This window comes from Equus caballus, chromosome 19, assembly GCF_041296265.1.
Source record: "Equus caballus isolate H_3958 breed thoroughbred chromosome 19, TB-T2T, whole genome shotgun sequence".
NCBI lineage: Eukaryota > Metazoa > Chordata > Mammalia > Perissodactyla > Equidae > Equus > Equus caballus.
In genome coordinates, this window is record NC_091702.1 from 28,966,784 (window position 1) to 28,990,383 (window position 23,600).

Below are 23,600 nucleotides of genomic sequence, written 5' to 3' on the forward strand. Positions count from 1 at the left end.
GAGGTAGGAAAAGGAATAGCTATGTTTTCTTTTCCTGTTTATTGTCTCATATATCCGAGCATCACACCAAGAAGGAAGAAGCCTTATGGGCATCTAGTCCAACCTGCCCCTGTGGGGATGAACTGTCGGGCGTGGGGCAGAAGAGGGAAATTAGGAGGCTATTGCAGTAATCTGGGTTGAGACCAGGATGATTGCAATGAGAATAGAGAGGAAAGAGTAAATCAGAGATTTTCTAAGTGAAGAAATGAGGATTTAGTCACAAAACTACATTGCTTCTTACTAAGAGCAATAGTATTGTCACCTTGAGTATGTATAATTTTTAAAGAGCTTTCAAGTGTATTAATTTACTTGACTTTCATAAGTGACTTGTCCAAGGTCACTAGCTAGTTAATAACCAGACCAGGGCCAGACCCACATTGCCTAATTGCTACTCTTACACCCTTTTCATGAATGCACTCTGGTTTCCCTCATCCTGTTCTGCAATTCTAACCTGTCCTGAGCACTAAGGATCAATCAATGTTGTTGCTTGGCAAATATTATCTTGGTGGAGGAAAGAGCAGAACAGAGCCCCTCTGCTTGTCTCTTGTCACTTAATTTTCTGAGACAAACCAAGTTCATTCTGTTTAGAACTACAAGGTCAGCGATACTGCACTCAGCTTCTTTTCTATCAGGAATGAAGGAAACTACGATGGAATGTTAACATGGGACTCTCTCAGTCTGAGTTTCAGCTGCAGTTTCAAAAAAAGGAAAGAAAAAAAATGAAAAAGTCGGTGCCTGACTACCTATGCAGGACTTGCAAAGGGAATGGTTTTATATATATATGTATATATAATATTGATTATCTTTATATTATATCTATATATTTTTTTCTCCAACATTTAGCCTACTATCCTTATAAAAGGGCTAGAGTTGAAGGTGTCAGGGGAGAGCATTCTATGAGGTGAATGTTCAAGGATGTGTGTTTCTCATGACCAGGTTTGGGCCATCAAGGGGTGAGCCAACCTGCAGCTGTCTTGAATTCCACCCAAGAGGACTTCCTGGAAGGGTGAGGATTGGTGACTTTCTCACTGGAACCGTAGCTGGCTACTTCCAGCAGGAATCTCTCAGAGACCCACAAAATCAGAACAAGAGAGAATGTACTCATTGCGTTAAATATCCCACCGAGCCCGGAGAGCACTTATGCCAGGCCATGACTGTACCTGCCACGCAGGGCTGGGCTCCTTCCCCTCCTCGTCACTGCTCTGGGCCCACACTGGAGGGCTCAGAAACTGTGACTACTGAGGGGAGGGGGAGGAAGTGGAGCCAGGAGAGAGAAGGTTCAGCTGGTGGCTTCCCCACACAGAGTATCAAGCCTAAACACGCTCCTAGCTTCGGGAGGAGAGAATCTCTAAATTGTGAATAGGGAAGGAGTCACATCATTTTTATTGAGGACTGGAAATGTTGGTTACTGAAACAACACTGTTCTTGAGACCCAAAGTTTCTGGAGGACTTTTTATTATCTTAGAGTGACTGGAAAAGTTATGGGACTCTTACGGTTTGAAATGTGTTCCCCCAAAAGATACAGTGAAGTCCTAACTTCTGGTATCTGTGAATGTGATCTTATTTGAAAATAGGGTCTTTGCAGATATAGCCAAATTCAGATGAGGTTCTCATGGTGGGCCCTTAATCCAGTATCACTGGTGTCCTATAAGAAGAAGGGAATTTGGACCCACACTCAGAGGGAAGACGGCCATGTGAAGACTGGAGTGATGCTGCCACAAGCCGGGGATCACCTGGGCTACCGGAAGCTGGAGGAGGCAAGGAAGGATGCTCTCCTAGAGGCTTTGGAATGAGGATGGCCAACACCTTGATTTCAGACTTCTAGTCTCCAGAACTGTGAGACAATAAATTTCTTTTGTTTTAAGCCACTTAGTTTGTGGTACTTTGTTATAACACCACAGGAAACTAATACAAGGGACCAAGCTGTGATTTCAGTCAGAGGCTTGGATAAAACTAGCTCACAAATGGGGTTTGAATGGGCCGGAGAAGGCAAAACGAAATTTTCCTTTATTCTCACCCTATCAAGTTCTGCCCATTAAAAGAGATGATAGCCAAGAGACCTGGTGCCTGATACGCGCTCAACAAATACCTGTTGAATGAATGGTTTCCCGAGCTTCCTAGGATGTACCTTTTCTTGCACCCTATTTCACTTAATTCCTCAAATGGGCTTATGAACACGATTTCCATTTTTATAAATGAGGAAGCCAATGTCACAGAGATTGAATAACTTGCCCAAAGAAAATGGCTCACAGTGCAGAACTGAGATTTCAATGTAGGTCTTCCTGACTCCAGTCTGTGCTTTTCCACTCTATTATCATCAGATTAGCCAAGAAAAAATTGGGTAGATGTCCAATGGCCTGTGTCTCCAGGGGTAGAGAGCTAGCATGCTAATGATACATGCATCGCATGTGGTAGCATGCTACGCGACAGTGCAGGTGCAAGCACAACTCCGCCTCTACATGCCGTGATGAGGCCCTCCTCCCCAGGCTTTGCCTAATAAAAGCCCCACAATCCTGCTCCCTAAAGAGCCGGTCACCTGCCCCTTTCCTTTCTGTACCGGCTCCCTTGTGCCTCTCCTGTGCACAAGCTTATAAACTCTTACTTTTCTACTCCCATTTGTTGTCTCTCGATTTCTATCCTGCGAGACAACAAGAACCCAACGTGCCGGCAACAATATGACACAATATATCAGTCAATAATGGATGCTGCTAACTAGCTGAGCACAAACAACCCTGTTTAAGGTCTGTGAGGACAAAACCACATTAAGGGCTATTTTTTTCCTTGGAGGCAGAGCTTGTGATTTATTTTTTAAAAGGATATTTAGAATCTGAAGAACATTGTTGACTCAAGAGGAATGGAAAAGTCAATTGTTGCATCTAAGCTATGCTGTCATGACATTTGAATAATTAAAAGGTTGTTTTCAGAGATAATTTCCGTCCCACATTTTAACTAAGTATTTAATGACAATAAACTATAAACACGCTCTGTTTTCATGAGGGGAACTCCTCAGAGCCTATTAACTGTCCAGATGGCAGGGGAAGAGAAGGATTAAACTGAATTTAAATTAGGGATCGCCCAAGTCTTTCAAACTATACTAACGTGGGTGTTAACATCATATTCTAGAGACTTCCTAAAATTCATTCAAAATATGAGAGGAACGGATTTTTATTTCATTTATGCATTTTTATTTGGGTTGATACTTTTTGATAAAATACTTAAAAATTAAAAACACATGTAGGGCTCTTCCTTGTAGACAGATTAGAAAAAATCGATGAAAACACAAAAAATGATTTCACTACCCAGATATAATAACTGGGAGCAGTTTGGTCAATCTTATTTTAGGCTTTCCTCCTGTGTTGACATATGAAAACCGTTGCTCATCAACTCTGAGTCTCAGGGCCAGTTACTTCCTTCTCTGAGCTCCAGTTTTTTCATCGATAAAAAGAAGTTAAAATATTTACTTTAAAATATTGTAGGGTTATTGTGAGAAGTAAATTCCATAATACTTCTAAAATATTTAGCAGAGTAGCTGGAACATAATGAATGCTCAAAAAATGTTAGTTATTATCATTATTTTATCATTTGCTTGTGAAAATGGAACCTTACTGTACATGTGGTTGGGCAACCTTTTATTATGGACATATTTACATGTCAATAAATATATAACTATTACATCATTTTAATGAGCCTTTAGATTTATCTTACTACGTTTCACCTTCTCCTATTATTGCTATTGTAAAAATTTGCGTCAAATATCCTCGGGCATGTATCTTTATGCACATGAGTTCGTATTTCTTCAGGATTATTAAGCAACTGCTGGGTCAAAAGGCACAAAAATCTTGATGCTTTTGATATTTTTTGCGAAACTGTCTTTCAGAAATATTGTACAAGTCCATTCTTCCACTAGCACTGAATATAATATTTTTAAAAATTCTTTGCCCCATTAGAGGCAGAACACTTTTTTTTCACATACATATTCCTACAATTGTTGTGTACAGCATTTTGTGTGTGTCCACTAGAGTAAATCTTCTGTGTCTTTGCTGATCTCTTTCTGTATGACATCAATTTTTAGAGAGGCATACTATAATATCCATTATGATAGTAGATTCATTCATTTCTCTTTGTAGTTTTCTCCATTTTTGCTTTATATATTTTGAACATATCTTTTTAGTTGTATACAAGTTTGGAATGGTTTTATCTTCCTGTGAATTGAACTTTATTATATTAGTTACAAATCCTTTTTGCCTTTAGAAATGCTTTTTGCCTAAAGAGTTTTTTTTTTTTTTACTTGATACCAATAGCTATGTCAGCTTTCTTTTGGTTATAGTTTGCCTGGTATATATTTTCCATGATTATTCTTTCTGACTTTTTGTGTCCTTATGTTTTAGGTGTGTCTTTTATAAGCAGTCTAGAATTCATTTTATTTTAAATCTTGTCAGCTAATCTTTGTCACTGAATTGTAGAGATAGGTTAATTCACAAAATAACAGATATATCTGGATTTATTTCTCCATTTTATTTTGTGCTTTCTATTTGTTCTACCTTTTAAAAGTGTTTTTCTCCTTTTCTGCCTTATTTTGGAATGACTAAGCTTTTTCTTTTTCCTTAATTCCATTTTTCTCTCCTTTAATTTACTGTGTCATATATTCCATTTCTATCATTTTTGTGATTACCCTTAAAAATATAACATGCATATTTAAAAGTCTAAAATTAATAAATATATTTATATTCCTCCTGAATAACACTAATTAGACTCTAATTGCAGTTATTACTATATTTTTTCTAAAAGTTCTATTTTTTCCATACTTGCCCAGTTACTTTGATAGTCATTTGTCCTTTACTTATGTTTTCAATTCTCTCTTTTATTTATTTAAATATGTGAAGCATTCTTCTATTATATTTTATATCTGACAATTCTCAAGTCTTTGAAGTATGATCTTTCTGTTTGCTGTTTCTGCTGACTCTCACTCATGGTTTCTTATGTGTTTTCAGATATCTGATTTTGAACTTATATATTTTTGGAAATTTATTTGTGAAAATTTCTTGAGGCTTGGTTTGAGGAGCATTCCTTTAGAGAGAATGTGTGTGTGTTTATGCAACTGTGTGAATGCATGTGTGTGTACGTATGTGTGTTTATGCATGTATTTTAAGGATGCATGTGTGTTTGTGTATATTTATGTATTTATTTAGCAGAGTAGCTGGAACATAATGAATGCTCAAAAAATGTTAGTTATATGATAAATGATACAAATAAAATTATAAAGAAAATAAAATTATACATACAATTAAACAAAACTATACAGAAAAATTATAATAATTTATGTATGTGTTTTAATGTACTCGCACGTATATGTGTTTGTTTATATATGTATCTATGTATGTGTATGTTTATGTATATACATATGTGTGTTCATGTGTGTCTCTTTATGTACGTGCATGTATGCGCGTTTGGCAGGCAGTGCGGGTACTACCACAAGGGGTCACTTTAAATTGAATTCTTGGCTTGATAGTTTCAGGACCATGCAGGTTGTGTGAATTACAGCCTAACTTGCATGAAGATTGCTTATTGCTCCATATTCTCTTAGGAGACTCTCCCCTACCCAATACTGTAATTTTTAGAATTCCTCAAAGTTTCTGGTGCGTTGATGAATCCTTATCTATCACCAATAACTGATAACATTTCCTCCCTAGTTTATCCGTCACTAAAGTGTGGCCCTTCAAGGTTCTCGGCTTTTTAAAAACTTGACTCCCCACTTTGTTTGGGCCCAAGATTTTGTTTATTATCACCCATGTGACTGTTAAAATCTGTAGCTGCAGGTAAATGAGATTAGCAGATAATTTAAGGTAGCAGCTAGCATTAGTCCTTGCTCATACTCTGAATTTATGTTCCCACTTCATATTTCTAGCCTCTAAGGATTTTTCTTACTTTCTTTCAAGCTAATCCACACATTTAAAAAGCTGGTTTTAATATTTAACATTTTATTTAAATATTAATATTTATAATATAAGAGTTGAAGGGTACCTAGTCTACCATATTGCAGAACTTTTATCGTACTTCTACCTTTTACTCTTTTTTTTTTTGAGGAAGATTAGCCATGAGCTAACTGCTGCCAATCCTCTTCTTTTTGCTGAGGAAGACTGGCCCTGAGCTAACATCCGTGCTCACTTCCTCTACTTTATACGTGGGATGCCTACCACAGCATGGCGTGCCAAGGGGTGCCATCTCTGCACCCGGAATCCGAACTGGTGAACCCCGGCCCCCTGAAGCAGAACATGCGAACTTAACCGCTGCACCACTGGGCTGGCCCCTGTACTTCTACTTTTTGATTTTCTAAGTTTACATAAAGATTCATAATTATTATATCTTCAATGTAAAATTTACCTTTAATCAGTCTAAACTGTCCCTTATTCCATTTAATCCTTTTGGGTGTGAATTCTCTTTTATCTAGTAATGTGTCTAGTATAGCTTCACCCTTTTCGTTATTATAATTTTTCTGTATAGTTTTGTTTAATTGTATGTATAATTTTATTTTCTTTATAATTTTATTTGTATTTCTTTTAAAAGAACTTGTATTTTATTTTTGAAACTGTGAAGAATATCTTTGTTTTCTAATGAAGACTTTAACTCACATTTATTGTGATAATTGAGATAAGAGGACTTACTTTTGCTCTCTTCCCCCATCATTTGCCATATTGATAAGCCATTTTCCTCCTTCTTTTCATCCTTTATTAATTTGGAAGTATTACATTAATTTTTATTGTATTAGTAGTTAATACTCAATTAAACACAATTTTGACCTTTTATTTCTCTACTGATTCAGTAACAAATATAATATTGAATTCCTTCATTTAAGGTGAGAGATTTATTATCCCTTTTGCTCCTTTCTGCTTCTACCTTGGCCTTCTGGTGTTTGCTGAAAAATTGAGTTTTTAGACCTCGATTGTTCATAAAGACAGAATGTGTGTTTTCTTTCAAGAATAGTCTTAGAATATTTTTAGAAATTCTTCAAACTTTCTGGCATTTTAGTGGCATCTATTCATATTATGCAGTACTTATGAAGACTTTTTTCTCCCTGTGTTTTGTTTCTTTGATTATTTCAATAATAAGTTGGAACAGAGGAATTAAGAACAGGTTAAAATCAGAGAAATAAAATTTGTAAATCTGAAAATTAAATTTCCCTTAAACCCTACTTAACTTGGCTGTACCAGGGCTGCCTCTCCATGTTGATACATCCTTAAAACGCAGGAATCCAACTGCAAGTGCATTAAAGAATAATGGAGATCTTTATTATAGGTTTTCACGAAGAAATATTAACAGTCCCTCTTTTCAAAGCCATAAATTCATTTACTTCTGATGTTATGTAAGTTTCACTGGGAAGTAAAAGATTTAGATTTCAGCTCCACTTGTCTTAATAGATTTGGGAAATTTTACTTAAAATCTCTGGAGAAGGCAACATTTTGTACAGAAAAATCACTGTCTTGGACCAACAAGCCTTGAGTTTGAATTCCGACAGTAGCTACTTACTATCGTATTACTCTGCGCCTTTGGGTAATTTCTTCATCTGCAAATGGATTACTACTATTTAACTCAGGATTATTTTGAGAATTAAGAGAGATAGCATATGTGCAAAAGCTAGTACAAGCTTGACAAATAATAATGTTTAATAATGTTATAGCATGGTAGAATAACAGGAAATAAAGATATCTCAAAATAAGAGATTTGAAAAATAAACAATTTAACCAATATATTGACCACTTTACTAAGTAAAAAACACTTTATATATATATTTTAAAGTATTATTTCCCCCTCTCAGTGTTCTGATGTAGCTTGCTCTCTAGTGACAGGCTTTTAAGTAGAAAAAAGTTTCCAGGGGCCACCTCTGTGGCCGAGTGGTTAAGTTCGCGCACTCTGCTGTGGCAGCCCAGGGTTCAGATCCTGGGCGCAGACATGGCACCGCTCGTCAGGCCATGTTGAGGCGGTGTCCCACATCCCACAACTAGAAGGACCTGCAACTAAGATATACAACTGTGTACAGGGGGGTTTGGGGAGATAAAGCAGAAAAAAAAAAAAAGATTGGCAACAGTTGTTAGCCCAGGTGCCAATTTTTAAAGAAAAAAGTTTCCAACACAGGCTGTGGAATGTATTGGTCGTTATGGAGACCATAGTCTCTGAATTAATCAGCAAGTCTAGCATCTGATAATCTTACGGAAGAGGCTTTCTCCTTTGAGAAGAGAAAATCTACTCTTTGTGGCAGAAGAGATGGGGATTCATTCTGGCAGGTGATGTATTACGGTGTAATGCTACTGATTTGCCTCTGTCTTTGGCCTTGAGGTAAAGAAACATAAGGATTTGACTGCAAATTAAGATTCACGAAAAATTCCAGTTTCAAGAAGATATTCAAATTTGTTTACCAAATCAAATATAGATTAAGAAGCAACTGCCATAAATTAATAGTTTTTGAGTAAAGACTTAACCGTTACTAGGCTTTTGGACTGCTGTTTTCTTTGAATAGGCTATAAGTCAGCATCATGTTTTTGAAATGGTGACAAACAATACTGGCTGTGTTCTTTAGCTACATTAAATTACATTAAAATTACATTAAAAATATAAGTGGGACACACCCCTCAGTCAAGCTTTTGCAAAATCATAAACATTGCCACTTGGTCAGATTTCCCTGAAGAAAATAAGGCAGAAATGTCCAAATGAATGCTCAACTATCAAATTATGCTATTGTGGTAATAGTACTATTGTGCTAATGTCGTATGCTGAAGAGAATAAATAGGATTCTTCAGGTACAGTCAACAGAAGGTTGAATTCTACTTTTCAATCTTATATAAACTTACATAACTTCTGTACTTTTCCTTCATTTGCACTGAGCACAGTTTGCAGTGCTGTATCTGTGTGCCATTCTAGGGAGTGGAGACACAACAGTAACAAGACGAAGAGCCTATTCTCACGGAGTTTCCAGTCTAGTGGAAGGATATAATAATACAAAATGTATAAATAATGAATAATATGATTTCAGATAGTTATTAGCACTTTAAGAAAAAATTACGTAGGACAATTACTGAGGACTTCTTTTCTTAAAGGGGGTGATGTGAGCTGAGACCTAAACAAGCCAGGTCAGAGAATTCTAGGCAGGGACTATGGAGATGGAAATGAGCTGGAAGGGATGAAGGAGCAGAAAGCCAGTGTGGCTGGAATGTCCTAAGGAGTTGGGAGGAGGGACAGAGGCCCCTGATAGCAGGGCCCAGATCATGTCCTATGGGCCATAAGTGAGGACATTGGATCTCACTTTTTTGTGATGCAAAACTATTGGCAGATTTTAAGTGCCACTATTGGCAGGGAAGTAATAGAATCTGATGTACCCTTTGAGAAGAAAACTTGATGTTCTCTAAGGGAAAAAACTGGAAGCTGGGAGACAAGGTAGGAGGCTGTGGCAACAGTTTGGGTCAGGGATGCGGCTGGTGTGGAGGAAGGTTTGAGCAAGGGAGATAACAAGTGCGGTTGGATTCCTTTAGTTTGGACGTTATTCCAACAGGACCTCCTGCTGGATTGGCTCTGAGGTTGTAGGGAAAGGAAGGGCATCTTCTAGGATTTGGGTCTGAGCAGATTGTGGTGCTATTACTGAACTGGGGGAGGGACTGGTTTGGGATAGGAAATCAAGAGTGTGACTTTGTACACGATGGATATTAGAACCCAAGTGGCACTATCAGTAGGCAATTGGATATTCAATTTGGGATCTCTGGGGAGAGATCAAGGTTGAAAAATCAGATTGAGAGCCATCAGGGTCTAGGTAGTATTTAAATCCACAGGACTGAAAAAGATGGCTAAAGGGAAAGTGTAGATGGAGAAGAGAGTAGGAATGCGGGCTGTATCCTGAGGCTCTGAATATTTAGAAGATAGAAACAAGTAGATCAGCCTGCAAAGGAGACCGGGGAGGAATGGCCTGGGGGGTGGCAGAAAACCAGAATCTTACACAGCACATTACTTGGCACATGGTATACATTCCATACACATCGGCTGAAGGGAAGCATGAAGGATCTGGCTTCTGCCTCCCCTGCATCTGTCTCATCTCCCACCACTCCTCTGTCCCCACCCTACATTCTAACCATACCCAACGACACCTGCAGGTCCTCAAATACACCAGACACTCATCTATGCCTCTGCGTATTTGCACGTACTTTTCCCTCTGCTTTGAATGCCTTCTTCCTTCTGCTCCCACTCTCTCTTCCAACTGTGAGTGTGACGCCTGCTCTCGGGAAACCTTCTCTGTGTCTGCTAGGCAGGGCAGGCCCCTTTCAATACGTACTCAGAGGACTGGGGAGTACTTGTTACATTGTATTAGGATTCTTAATTGTCTTTATCTTTCACCAAATTTTGAGCAAGTTGAGGGCAGGGATGATATCTCTCATTTCGATACCTCATGTAGGGTCTGACAATAATAGTCACTTAAGTGTAATCCCTTTTAAACAAATAAATGAATGCATGATTCAATTTGTGAGGATCAGTTCAACCTCCCAAATAACTTTAAGTTGTTCCCCCTTGCTGATGTGTTACCTTTAAAATCTATGAGCAGATTCCTGGTTCGTTTACCAAACCCACAGAACAAGGTGGCACAATGCTCAGAGCTCTTTACTTGTGCTTATTTTCCTGAAACAGAAGAAGTTTTCTGTTCTGTCCATATCGCATCCATATTTTATACAAGAGAGGCCTCTTTCGATAGGCTTTTAGAAATGTCACCATTTCACCCCAGAAATAATTTAGATATCACTGGTGCAGAGGAGGTGACAAGCATACAGCATGGTTCACATCATGTCATAAAGTTTCCTTAGCAGTCAGCATCATTCAGTGGATTTATGTAAAACGCTGCTGCTCTTCGGAAAATATTTCAAAGATCCTGTAAAAACTGTGAAGTCCAATGAGTTGGAATGAATTTTACTGGATCACAATGCCGCTCAACCAATCTCATAACAATGAGGCAATATTACACACGCACCATCGACTTTTCAAAGCTGCTGCATTCTCGTCTGCGGTGGCTAAAACACAGATGTGACACAGCTGTGATGTGGAACCAAGACCTTCCATGCAGTCCAGATTTCATCAGGGCTCTGTAACCAGAGTTCCATAACCAGGACACATAACTGTTTCTGTTTTCATTTGGGCACAGCCAGACGAATGAAAGGTTCACACTGGAGGGTCATACATATATACAAAGAAAAATTTAGCCTCGGAGCTAGTGTGAAGAGCTAAAACAGGAACCTATTTAAGAAAAATTACAAAGAGGCCTCACACTCACGTCATTCACCCTTCCTGAATCCTGGTACAACTGTAAAGAGCATCAAGCCATATTTTTTCAGCTTGGGAAAGTATTATTTTATAAATGGCACAGTATCTTCAGTCATTTTAGTTGAACCTTGAGCATCTGCCCTGAACGTATCTTGTGACATGTCCTTTGTAATTAGTTTTGTTGAAATTTAACTTCAATAAGTATACTAATAAAGGGAAGAAAAACACTGAAGAGTGATAAAGAAAATCTGGGAAGAAGGCTAAGGAAAACAATAAAAAAACATTAAAGGATTGAAAATATACTGTTCTTAATAACTTCACAGGAACACAGATCCAGGAATGATTTTGGCAGAAACTGGAAAATATACTCCGGACAACATACCAGTAAGAAATCTTGCACTTCCTCCTCACTATTAGAACCTTGACAAGGAATTTGCTAAAGAGTTAGGTAAAGATTTGGTAATGAGAGAATTTAGTTAGGAGTGAGAAACAAAGGAAGCTGGTGATGTAAGGTCATGTAAGGAATTCAACAACCAATCCAATTCTAACTACGTGTTCTCTTTTCCCATCATGGCCTCAATTGCTGCAGCAGGAATTTAGATTAGACATAAAGAAAATAGATTCTGATTGAAATGATTGCAAGGCATTGAAATGGGTCACCTGGGAAAGTTTTGGAATATTCTGTCTTAGCAATTGCTAAAAATAGAACTGATGATACCCACACACTGCCCTAGGCAAAAGTGAAGAATCATAGACTTGCAGACCATCACAGCAGAAGACAGCCTCAGAAATCATCGAATCCAGAGGTTCCCAAATTTGTCTGCACATGGAATCACCTGGGGATCTCTCCAAAATTCGAAAACCCAGGCCACAGCCAGGGCCAGTGAAATCACAGTCTCCGGGGGTGGGACACAGGCAGGAGGATTTTTGGAAGCTCCTCAGTTGTTCCAATGGGCAGCCTAATTAGGGTACCATGGTTCTAACTGAATGGTCTCAGGTTATAGATGAAGAAATTTGCGACCTAGAGAGGCAAAGGGACTTTTCCAAGCTTGCAGCGAGTGGCAGAGGAGAACTACAGCCCAAGACGCCTGACCCTGATCTGACACACAGGGCATGTTTGAAATTAGCCTGAGAGCCAAATGGGTTCAGGATGGGCTATGTAAGTTCTTCCTGAGTAACGACGCAAAGCCCAAGTGTAAAAGGCCTGCCATGTGGAGTTAGTGTCACACAGCTGCACACCCATATTAGGGACTCTAGAGGAAGCTAGACGGGGAAGCTGCATCTGCTTCCACTCCTGTGGCCACTTCACTTCCATTATGCTTGGGATCTTTGCCTGAATGAGTCAGGACCTTACCTAAATTTACAGTGGTCTGTGCATGTGTGTGCACGTGCGCGTGTGTGTGTTCTCGCCCATCCCAGGCAACTTGAAGGATGCACAGCTATTATTTTAAATGGGCTATATCTTTATTATTGATCCAAATAATCACTATGATTTGGTGGATCCATAAAATCAAACTTCACTAAAGGAAGAAATGATTCCAACTTTGAAGACCATATTGTATTATTGCCACTTGGCCAGTTAAAACTAAAACCTAATTTATGAGGTGACCTAAATCTGATGCTCACAATTCATTGTCTCTTGATGATAGGTAGAGAATGAATGCTTTAGTATCAAAAACAGCTTATTCTGAAAAGGAAGACTATCTTTAGAATACCAAATGAGTCATAAGAAATGATTTAGACAAGGAAGTGGTGAATTTCAAATGTGGCTTTCTCAAATGTGTTCTTTACTTTGGGGCCTACATCAGTGGCTTCAATAAACACCCTGTTACCATCACAGAAATACATCTGAGTTTAACTGCAGGAAACACACTCAGATTGGTTTTATTCATTCCGTGAAAATGAAATCATTTTTTGCATTTAGGTTTCAGGATAGAGTGATCTATCTACTTCCTTTGTGCAGTCAGATCAGGTAGTCAATGCTGAATAGCTGCATTTTTTACTCCAGAGATACACAAGACCGGAAATAGAATATTTGACCATTCATCCCTTTTCTACGACTACTCAAGCTTTTTTCTTTTTTTAAATTAAATTAAATTTATTGAATTGACATAAAATATTATATTAGTTTCAGGTATATAACCGTGATTTGATATTTTTATACATTATAAAATGATCATCATTCTACGTGTAGTTACCTCTGACACTATACTATGTTATTACAGTATTATTGACTATATTACCTATGCTATACATTACATCCCCGTGACTTATTTTATAACTGGAAGTTTTTACCTATTGATCCCCTTCACCTGTTTCTCCCATTCCTCCACTCCCCTCCTCTCTCGTGACCACTAGTTTGTTCTCTGTATCTATGAGTCTGCTCCTGTTTTATGTTTATTTGTTTGTTTTATTTTTAGATTCCAAGCTTTTTGATGTAGGAAGCAAATGGATTTAATAAACATAATATTCTGATTTTTGGGCTTGACTTGAGGGTTTTTTTTTTTAATCCATTTTTATCCTTTGCCTACAAGTTAACTAAGATAGGATATCCCTGTAAACCGTTTATTCTCAGATTTCACCATGAAATTCAGCTTTTCACAGGAAATCAAATTCATCTCCAGTTATTTGCATGTGGCTCATGTATGGTATTGATAATTTCCAGCTATGTTTTAACACCTCTCTGCCTTTTACTTACTCTCTCTCTATACCACCAACCCTCTTGGTCCATTAAAAGTAGCTATCCTTGGCAGGTGTTACTGTGCATTTCAAAGAATATCAAGTAATTTTACTGTAAATTAAAATCAATATATTAAATAAAGAAATCTGATGTAAGAGAAGAAAAATACATCTCCAAACCAAATTTCAAGTTCAAGTAATTTTTAATATTGTTTACTATCTGAATTCAGAAGTTTCTCCCTTTATCAACAGCTCCAAGGGAATGTGCAAATGTGGGTTCTAGTTCTGTCTGCCAGCAATCCTCAGTCTGTGCTTGGGCAAGCCCCTTAGAAACTCTGGATTTCAGCCTCTTCCCTGTGGTGATGGGGTGGGGCTTATGAATCCCTGGTATGAGGCACAAACTCTAAGATGGCCTATGACATCGCTCACCGGACAGCACCAGAGGTTCCAGAGAAGACTGAGGCCCTCTAGAAACGTCATTAAGACCTGTGATGGTTAGTTTTATGTGCCAAGTTGACTGGGTTCTGGAGTGCCCAGGTATTTGTTTAAACACTATTCTGGGTGTATCTGTGAGGGTGTTTCTATATTAGATTAGCATTTGAATGGGTGGACTGAGTAAAGCAGATGGCCCTCTCCCATGTGAGTGGACATCATCTAATCTTTCGAGTGGCTGAATAGAACAAAAAGGTAGAAGAAGGGAGAATTCATTCTCTCTGCCTGTCAGCTTGAGCTAGGACACTGGTCTTCTGTCCTCAGACTGGGATTCCACCATCGGCTCTCCTCGTCTTCAGGCCTTTGGGTTTGGACCGGAATTGCACTATCAACCTTCCTGGGTTTCCAGCTTACAGATGGCAGATTGTGGGACTTCCCAGCCTCCATAATTGTGTGAACAAATTCTGTGTAATAAATCTCAATCTCTCTCTGTCTCTATCTCCATCTATATATCCTACTCGTTCTGTTTCTCTGGAGAACCCTGACTAATACAAGATCTAAGAGACTGACAATTGATCATCTGGGAGGAAGAGGTAGAACTGGTCACTCCATGGAAAAGGAGCACTTTCTTAATCAGTGGGAAGTATTCATGTGTTGAGCATCAACCATGTACCCATCATTGTATGGTATATTACATGCTTTAGTCAAATGAATAAAGGAAATTCAAGATGCTGCTCTGCCCTCAGGGAGTTTACCGATTCTCCACTGAACTCTGTACGGTTGTGTGTTTGATGTTTTACTTATTAAACCAACGAGCAGTTTAAGTGTTTGTCATCTGAAGAGAAGTCTCTCATCATCCAGAATTTTGATTTTATTTACAAAAAGTTTTTCAAAACCAAAATAGGCAGATAGCTCTACTGACTTGAACTAAAGACTAGAACTATTTTAATCCCTGACTTCACTGTTTGATAAAAATAGGGTATTTAACATGCAGATCTTTAGAGAATCTCTTTGAGGAGGAAAGGATAAAAATTATTGTCCTGGTCTTGCCAGTGGACAAACAGACGCCCAGAGCAGTCTGTAGCTGCTCAAGGCCGGCTCCGATAGCGTTTCTCTCTTCATGTCCACCCTCTTCTCCCTGACTTGCTCGGGAACTGTTTGTTGACGAGATCATGCCCAGAATGCAGATCCCGTATTTCTCAGATTTGAAGTTGAGGGAATTTACCCAAGCTACTTTTTGGTCTGGAGCCTGTCTACAAATATTTTGGTCTAGAAGACAGATCTGTGGATAACTGAGGTTTTGTTAGAATGGGTCAAGTCAAAGGTTTTACTACTTTAATATTTACACAGTGGATATTAAGGGACAGTGAGAGAATATGGTAACTACCTATAACACCGACTTAAAAAAATTGGAGGTAGACTCTAAATATCGCTTTTCCTTTAAATAGATCACTTATCCACAAATTTATCTAAGCCTATCTTATACCTTTTTATACTTTCATCCACATCACCTATGACGGTTTATCACGTCACTCTACAATAATTCTCATCAATACTTCATATTGTTTTTGGAAATCAATTTTTGTTTGTTTAAAATGGAAGGAAATTGAATCAATATGAGAGTAAAGTTGCCAGTTTCCCAATGAACACATGACACATCTTATCTTTATCTACAATTTGACGTGGGGAGCATGTTAGCTAACATGACATACTAAGCTTTAGGAAATCTGTCTCTTAAGCAGTAACCTCAAGATTCCTTCAATATTGCCCAAAGAATATTTTCACATATTTTCAGAAGATTTTTTTCTTTTTTGGATATTGAATTGAAGTCAGAACGATTTAAGTAGTGTTTAATCCACTAATCTCTTCCACCTACTTCAAAGAAGTGACACTGTCATAGAAAGCAAGAGGAAATATGAGGGGGTGGTACAGACAGATAATCTCCTTGGTAGGAGGGCACTCAAGTCAGCAGTTTCTTACATAATCCTATATTAATAAAAGCAGTTCAAGAATGGTCTCCAATTTCCTTCAGTCATTTAATATTTCTGAGATGCCTATCAGATCTATAGTACACACAGAATAACTTCAGGTGAAAAGAAATTTTCTATATGGAAAGAATTTTTAAGCTTATGTCACCAGAGCTGGGTTTAGCTGTTGTGTTGTTTTGAATATGGCATTTCCTAGTTAAACTTAACAGAGAGAGACAGAGGGTCATCCATATTTCTAGAACAGGAGTTGTTAGTATTAAACTCTTTCACTAGCCATGTTCTCAAACAGTAAATACCAATTTGCCTGTGATTTTTCATACAGTGCTGCTGGACGCGAAGTTAGCCTGAAGCCTGAAGAGGAGTTATCTTGAGGGCTGTGTTCTTTGAGACTGAACATAGAAATGGAAAGTTAGGAGGTAACTTTCAGTGAGGCTTGTTATGAAGAGAGGCCTAGGTACTGTGAGGAACAAAAGGCAATCCCTGACCAGATCCTTGGTGAAGGGATGAATGTGCCCCTAAGGAAGATGGACTGTCACAAAATCTTCTTTATTCATTCTCCCTTGAGGATCGGAGAAGACAGGTTGAAGACCAGTAGAAATGGGAGGGGGGATTGTTTGAAAAATTACATTCTAGACTGAATGAATACCTTGTTTCTGTGCTACTAGGGTAATCTTCCCATTTTTGTAATACTGAAATGTGTTGGGGATGGAGATGGGGAAGAGATCAGTGGAGAAGAACAAAGTTGGGGGGTGGAAGGAGCCCAGCAAAGCAATAATTATCTATCTGCTTAGCAAATTATCCCAACACATAGCAAACATTAAAAAAAAACAAACATTTACTATTTTGTACAATTTCTGAAGGTCAGGAATTTGGGAGTAGCTTAGCTGGGGTTCTGACTAGGGGTCTCTCATGAGGTTGGATGGAACAAAGCAGCTGGCTGGGGCTGCAGTCATCTCAAGACACAGTGGGGTTGAGGGGTCCACTTATAAGATGGCTCACTCATGTGGCTGTTGACAGGAGGTCTCAGCTCCTCACTGGCTGTTGGTAGAGGCTTTGGTTCCTCATCTGCCAAGGGTTCTTGTGACATGGCAGCTGTTTCTCCCCCAGAGCAAGTGATCCAAGAGAGAGAGCAGCAAGAAGGAGGCCACACTACCTTCTATGACCTAATCTGTAATGTCACACACCATGACTCCCACTTTATTCTATTTATTAGAAGTGAATCACTAAGGCTCAGGCCACACTTGAGGGGAGGAGAACTAAGCTCCATATTTTGAAGCGAGCATCAAAGAATCTGTGGACATTTTAAACTGTTACAAGCAATATCTCGAGCGAAGCTCAAAGGGAAGAGAAGTGGGGCATGAGAGGAGTTCAGAGCTCTAGAATTTAAATGTTTTAGGAGAATTTAATGGGTTCAATTAATTAGCCAAAAGGATTTAGAGTTATTCTTCTTATTCTTTTCCTTGCCTCTGACCTCTGTACCTTCCTTTGCCCATGCATCTTCATTTTTCCTCATTCATGTATTTCATTATTTCTTTTCAAAATTTGTTCCCAAGAATACCTCCCTCGGGGTAAAAGGAGAGCTGTGAAAACGTGGATTAAAACGCATACGGCAAGCATTATAAGAGTACTGGGGCCAAGTGAAATGTGACTTTGATTCCAGGGCCACAAAATTCATCTTCTATTAGCCAGAAAGCTTGTGATATTTCTTAAACACCCGTTAGAGAAGAGATGCTTTGCTGAAATAGATGCATTGGAGGAATAAATTGCTAATTTGTTCATTTATTTATCCAGCAAAAATTTGTGGGGCCTTGCTCGGCACCAGACTCTCAGAAAGGTGCTGAGAACATAAGGAAGAATGATCCACTGTCCTGCCTGTCAGGGGTCAAAGTCTAGTGTGGAGATTGATGCGTAAACCCACACTACGTGACAAGCTCTACCTGAGTGATTTCTGAGCTGCGTATATACCTGTGATTCTCCAAGCACTTTAAGGGCAGAGACTGTCTTATTTAATTTTCTATTCTTAGCACCCAGCACAGTGCCCGGCCCATAGAAGAAGCTTAAGTGTGTCTGATGAATTGGTTGCTAAATCCAGTTTATTTTGAAGGCCGGGGCAGCTAACCAGCTAAACATAACACCAGATGCTGGTGGGCTCTTTCCCTCCCTGCTAACGGAGATAAAGGAGATATTTTCGGTGTGGGGTTGCAGGTGTACCGGCTGCCCATTGACCTTCTCTGTCCTCTGCAGACACAGCACTGCTCTCTCTAGGGAGCTCCATTCCTGGAAGGCAGTTTCAGGCCTCACTGAGCTCTGGGCTCCTTCCCTGCCCCTCACTTCTGTGCCTCCGTGCGCATTGTTCCTAGGGACCTGCTGCAGCTGACAGCACATTTAGGATGCTGACTTGGAAGAAAATCCAGGAGGAAACATGGAGGAAGCTTCTCTCCCTTCTTGTTCGGGGGGATGCATTTTTTTTAAAGCTCAGAATTGGAATATTTGGCTCTTTGTCCTAAAATTATGATACTTTGAGCAGAGATGAACTTGCAGTGATTTTCCAGCAAAACATAAGATACAGAGGCAAAAAGCCTCACCCAGACAAGGCCTTACTCGATCTAACAGTTCAATTTGAGCTTGAGCAATGTCAGCCTTTGCATATAAACAGGTCCCCGGGTGATTTACAATATGCAATAACTGTGCACGTGGTGTTAGCTGTCTTTTCTCCAGCAGAAGATATTGTATTTTAGGGTATTTTAGCTCAAACATTAGTTGAATTGCATGTTATCAGGTATTACTTAATACAAGTAAAACTAGTTTGGACCATGTAAAACAGAAAACATGCCTATCGTTACTCCATGGCAAGATTGGCTGGTGCCGCCTGAATTCTTATAAGTGTGTCTCACTGGCTGACACTGAGACCAATACAACCACAGAAGACACTTCAGGACAGTCCCTGGCAGAAACCTGTATGTCACAGACAGAACCATTTGTTTACAGCAGCTATGAAAATGCAGATACTAAATTATATTAGGAGGTGATGTGACACTTTATATGTAACAATAGATAGAAAGAAGTGTTGCCCATATTAAGTGATTAACAATCAGCCATCCATCCACTAATTCAACAAATATGTATCGAATACGTACTAGGTACCAGTCATTGTTCTAGATATTGGGGTACAGTGGTAAATGAGAGACAAGGCCCCTTTTCTCACGGAGGTTACATTTTCAAGTGGAAAGACAGACAACAAAAAGACAAATAAATAAAAACAGTCGAGAAAAGACCAAGTGACAAATACAAGGATGAAAAACAAAACTCTAGGTGCTGTGATAGCAGCTGGGTGGTCAGGTTCAGATTTTCTGAGGTGTCAACACTCAACCTAAAACTCGAATGACAAGAAGGGGTCTAGCACATGAGGATCTGGGGAAGAACATTCCCCACGGAAGAAAGATAGAGTGGGGACAGCAGGCAATGAGGTTGTTGTGCGAGAGAAAAGCGAGAATGGCAGCGTCCCTAGCCCATGAGGGGACTGAAGAGCAGAAAGAGCTGGAAAGGGGACCAGGTGCCAGGTCATGAGGCAGGATGATGACAAAAATAATTAGAGTTTAAGAATGGAATAGAGTGTGTGATGGAATATTGGCATCAGATGAGATAAAAACATAAGATGGAGACTGGAAAAATTCAACTTGCTCCAGGCATGATTTTCATCTAGGTCTTCCTAGTGTTTAGAACTGTCTCTGAGGAAGCCAATCTGCAGCACCATTCTTTATTTGTCTTGAAACGAAGGATGAGGCACTTTCAGTTCTTTTACGAATCTTATATCCCACTGGAGTGTCTATCGTTTACCTCATTTTCCTTGATTACCAACATAATACATGTTTATGATGGAACATTCGGAAAATATAGATAAGTTAACGGAAGACATAAAATCACTCCAAATCCAGCCACCCAGGAATAACTACTGTTAACATTTGGGCACGAACTCTTTTTATGCCTGTATAGTGCAGCAATTCAGAATATGGGCCCCGGAGTCTGAGTGAAAACCATAGCTTTGTAACTTGCTAAGCGAGAGTTGTTCATTTTTCAATCTATCTTAATTGCTTACAAAGTGCCACATAACTGTCTGCAATCTCTTTAAGTCGCAACTTTCTCATCTGCAAAATGGGAATAGTAATGTTACCTTCTTCACAGGACTGCGGTGAGGATAAATGAGGATCCATGTAATGCTGCTGACTCAGTGGCTTGCTCGCAGTACATACTCTAACATGTTAGATATTACGCTATCATCATTTTACAAAGTTAGGGTCATATTGCAAAACCGTCAGTATAAAAATTATTATTCTAATTATTACTAGACATTTTTACATGATCTTAAATATTTTTCTATATTGTAGTTTTTAATGGTTATATAGCATTTTACTGTAGAGATATAATTTAGTTAATTCTCTATTAGGGAAAACTCAAGCTGTTTCCAAATTTTCATGACTTAAAAAAATTCTACAGACAAAATATTGTGAACTTTCATGATTATGTCTTCAGGATAAATTCTAAGAAGTGGCTGGATCAAAGGACAAGACTCTTTGATGCATTTTATTCCATCTTCTACTATGAATTTAGATTATATTTGGATAAGAATGATGTCGGGAAGTAAACAGTCCACATATGTGGGCAGTTTTGTAGGTCTGATTTACCATCAGCTTAGTGAAATACTCTCTCCCCCGGACAGCTCTTTTCTCCACACCTATTCACACCTTCTGGTCGGCATCATCCTCCCTCATTCCCTAAGGAAGTTTCTCAGTTCCAGGTTTCCAGCTGAGCAAATTTGCTTACAATTTTCTGATTTGCTGGGAATTCTGTACTTACTATTTATTTCTCTTGAAGCCATAAACTCATAGGGTTTTAGGGTATTAGAAATCCAAGCCCTTCACCTTAAAGATGAGGAAACAAAAGTAGAGGGAGCAAGTGATTTGTCAAAGTTGGTCCTCTGGTCCCTGCTGTTGTTAGCTAGCCCATCAAGGCTGGCTCATTTCTTTATCTCAGGTACCTAGCTCAGCAGTCAGCACATGTAGACAGCCAGTAATGTTTGCTGAATAAACGACCGTTTGAAGTAACTTAGAGCCTCCTAGGATTTTGTAGCTGGAAAAGACCATAGAGGTGCAGAAAGAGAGGCCTATATTGGTTGATAAGATGTATGTTGTTATTTAGCTACTACTGGCAAGTTGGAATAACAGCTCGGGTCTCTCAATTCCCACAAGGGACAAGGAGAAGCCAGGAGAAGACCAGGCTTCGTGGGACGAGGTGGGTGTCATGTAGAGGAGGTTTCCAACCAATTCTGCCTTGTTCCAGAGAGGGCAAAGCCAAGACTAAGCAAAACTGGAAGTTGCTGGCAGGCCAATTTCAGGATAATACAGAGAAGAGCTTTTTAATAGTTAGGATTGTCCAAAACTGAAATAAATTTTCTTGAAAATAAATGAGTTTCCCCTAATTGGAAGTGTTAAAGTAGAAATAGGGCATGTTTGAACAGAAAAAAATATTGTTTTGTGTGCCTGGTTGGGATAAATGACTTCTAAGGTCTCTATCAAAATTCAGATGAAATGATTTGTGAGTATATATGTATATACACACACACACATAGATAGATAGATAATTGCATAATTTTTTCCTTGTTGATATGTTACTTTGTAATTCTTTTGAGTGTGAACCCATTATCTTTCTCATTATAAATGAGACCAGATAAATTCTAATGTCTTTAGTGACCCAAGATTCCATGGTTCTAAACAATCTTCTTTTTAGTGCTAATTCCATGTGCTGCACACAGTAGGAGTCCAAAAGATAAATTTAAATCAGCTCTTAAGTCTGGAAAAATTTACATTTAAGATAAACTGAACTACAGGCTCCAGGCAGTTGAACAATTTGATTGAACTCAGCTGCTCGCAATCAAATATATCAGTTGATCAAATTCAAGAGCTCGAAATATGCATTAACTTTTTTTTTAACTAAAAAAAGGTTAAAATTAAAAGAAGAAATTTGGGTGGATTGTATTGTGATGAGATAAAAGTGTTCTTTTATTGGGTTTCTGAATGATGATATGAAATTATGGCTGAAATTATTTCTTAGAATATAAAGAATCCTTTTAATATTAAACTGAAAATATGATTTAATTGCACTTTAAGTATGAAGTTACTGAAAGACTGCCCACAGTATAATAATTTTATCCAAACTCTAGTGGTAAGACAGCCACATAAATGAACCACGTTACAGGAATACTTTCAATTTCCAAGGTTTCCTATCAGTAGTAGACATCGAGGTCCTAAGAAGTTCATACTTGGGTTCGGTGAAAAGCTCCACTCTCAAATAGTAACCAAGCAAAGCTTTGATGAGTATCATAGATCGCATCTGTGATGGACTCTGCAATTCCAACCAGAAGGAAACCGGTAAAAAACAGCAAAGGTTGGTTTTCCGGGCTTCCCTTTCTCCTTTCTTTCTTCCTCTATCTCTTTCTCATTAGAAGGCTAAATAAGGAAATTAATGTTCAAATTAAGTATTTCATTTGATTTATCAACATTGTCATTGTTTTGGACACTCAGCAGTAAAAAATTAAGACTCAAGTCAAGATGGGATATCCGCTGGCTAGAATATCTCAGCCATGGCTTTTTCATCCAGTTAGGAAAATTATAATACTTTAGAGGCAGCAAGACCTTCTGTGTTTCAGACATTGTGCTAGATGCTAGAGAAAGAAAAACATCAGGCAGGAACCTTGGCTCCTTACAGAGGCATAGCAAATCTATAGCATCAGTTCCTCATGGAAGCCAGACGAGGCTCAGAGTTTTTTCTGAGCCAGGACTCCAGTCACTGCTCATCTATCACAGAATTGGCATCCGAGGGATATCTATTAGTCACCCCTGGTGGGAAGTCCAGGTTCTCTGGTAACAAGTCTCATTCTAACAATCATAATCTTGGTTATTTTGTGTCCATAAAGTAAGACCCATTTCACATGTATCCTGCTGAAGTTTGATTTTTTGAATTCCACTCTGAGAAACAGGAAACAGAAAAACAATAATAAAAAAAATTACCTCCACTGCTGCTTTTGCCCTTTCAAATTCCTCTTCTAAGGAGTGGTTTCTGGAAAGCAATGCACTTCCCCAGCGCTGGTCTTTGGTCAGTCGAGCCTGAAATAAGCCA

General features: G+C 38.7%; 1 protein-coding gene across 20 annotated transcripts in view; it reads right to left on the reverse strand.

The window, feature by feature from the left end:
• The window catches only part of PEX5L (peroxisomal biogenesis factor 5 like), a 213,101-nt gene that overhangs the window by 32,243 nt on the left and 157,258 nt on the right, over positions 1 to 23,600 (reverse strand). For all 20 annotated transcript variants that reach the window (XM_070243294.1, XM_005601825.4, XM_070243291.1 and 17 more), the window contains one exon: positions 23,492 to 23,587. In XM_070243294.1, the coding sequence (XP_070099395.1) occupies positions 23,492 to 23,587 (96 nt within the window). The remainder of the gene's footprint in view (positions 1 to 23,491; positions 23,588 to 23,600) is intronic.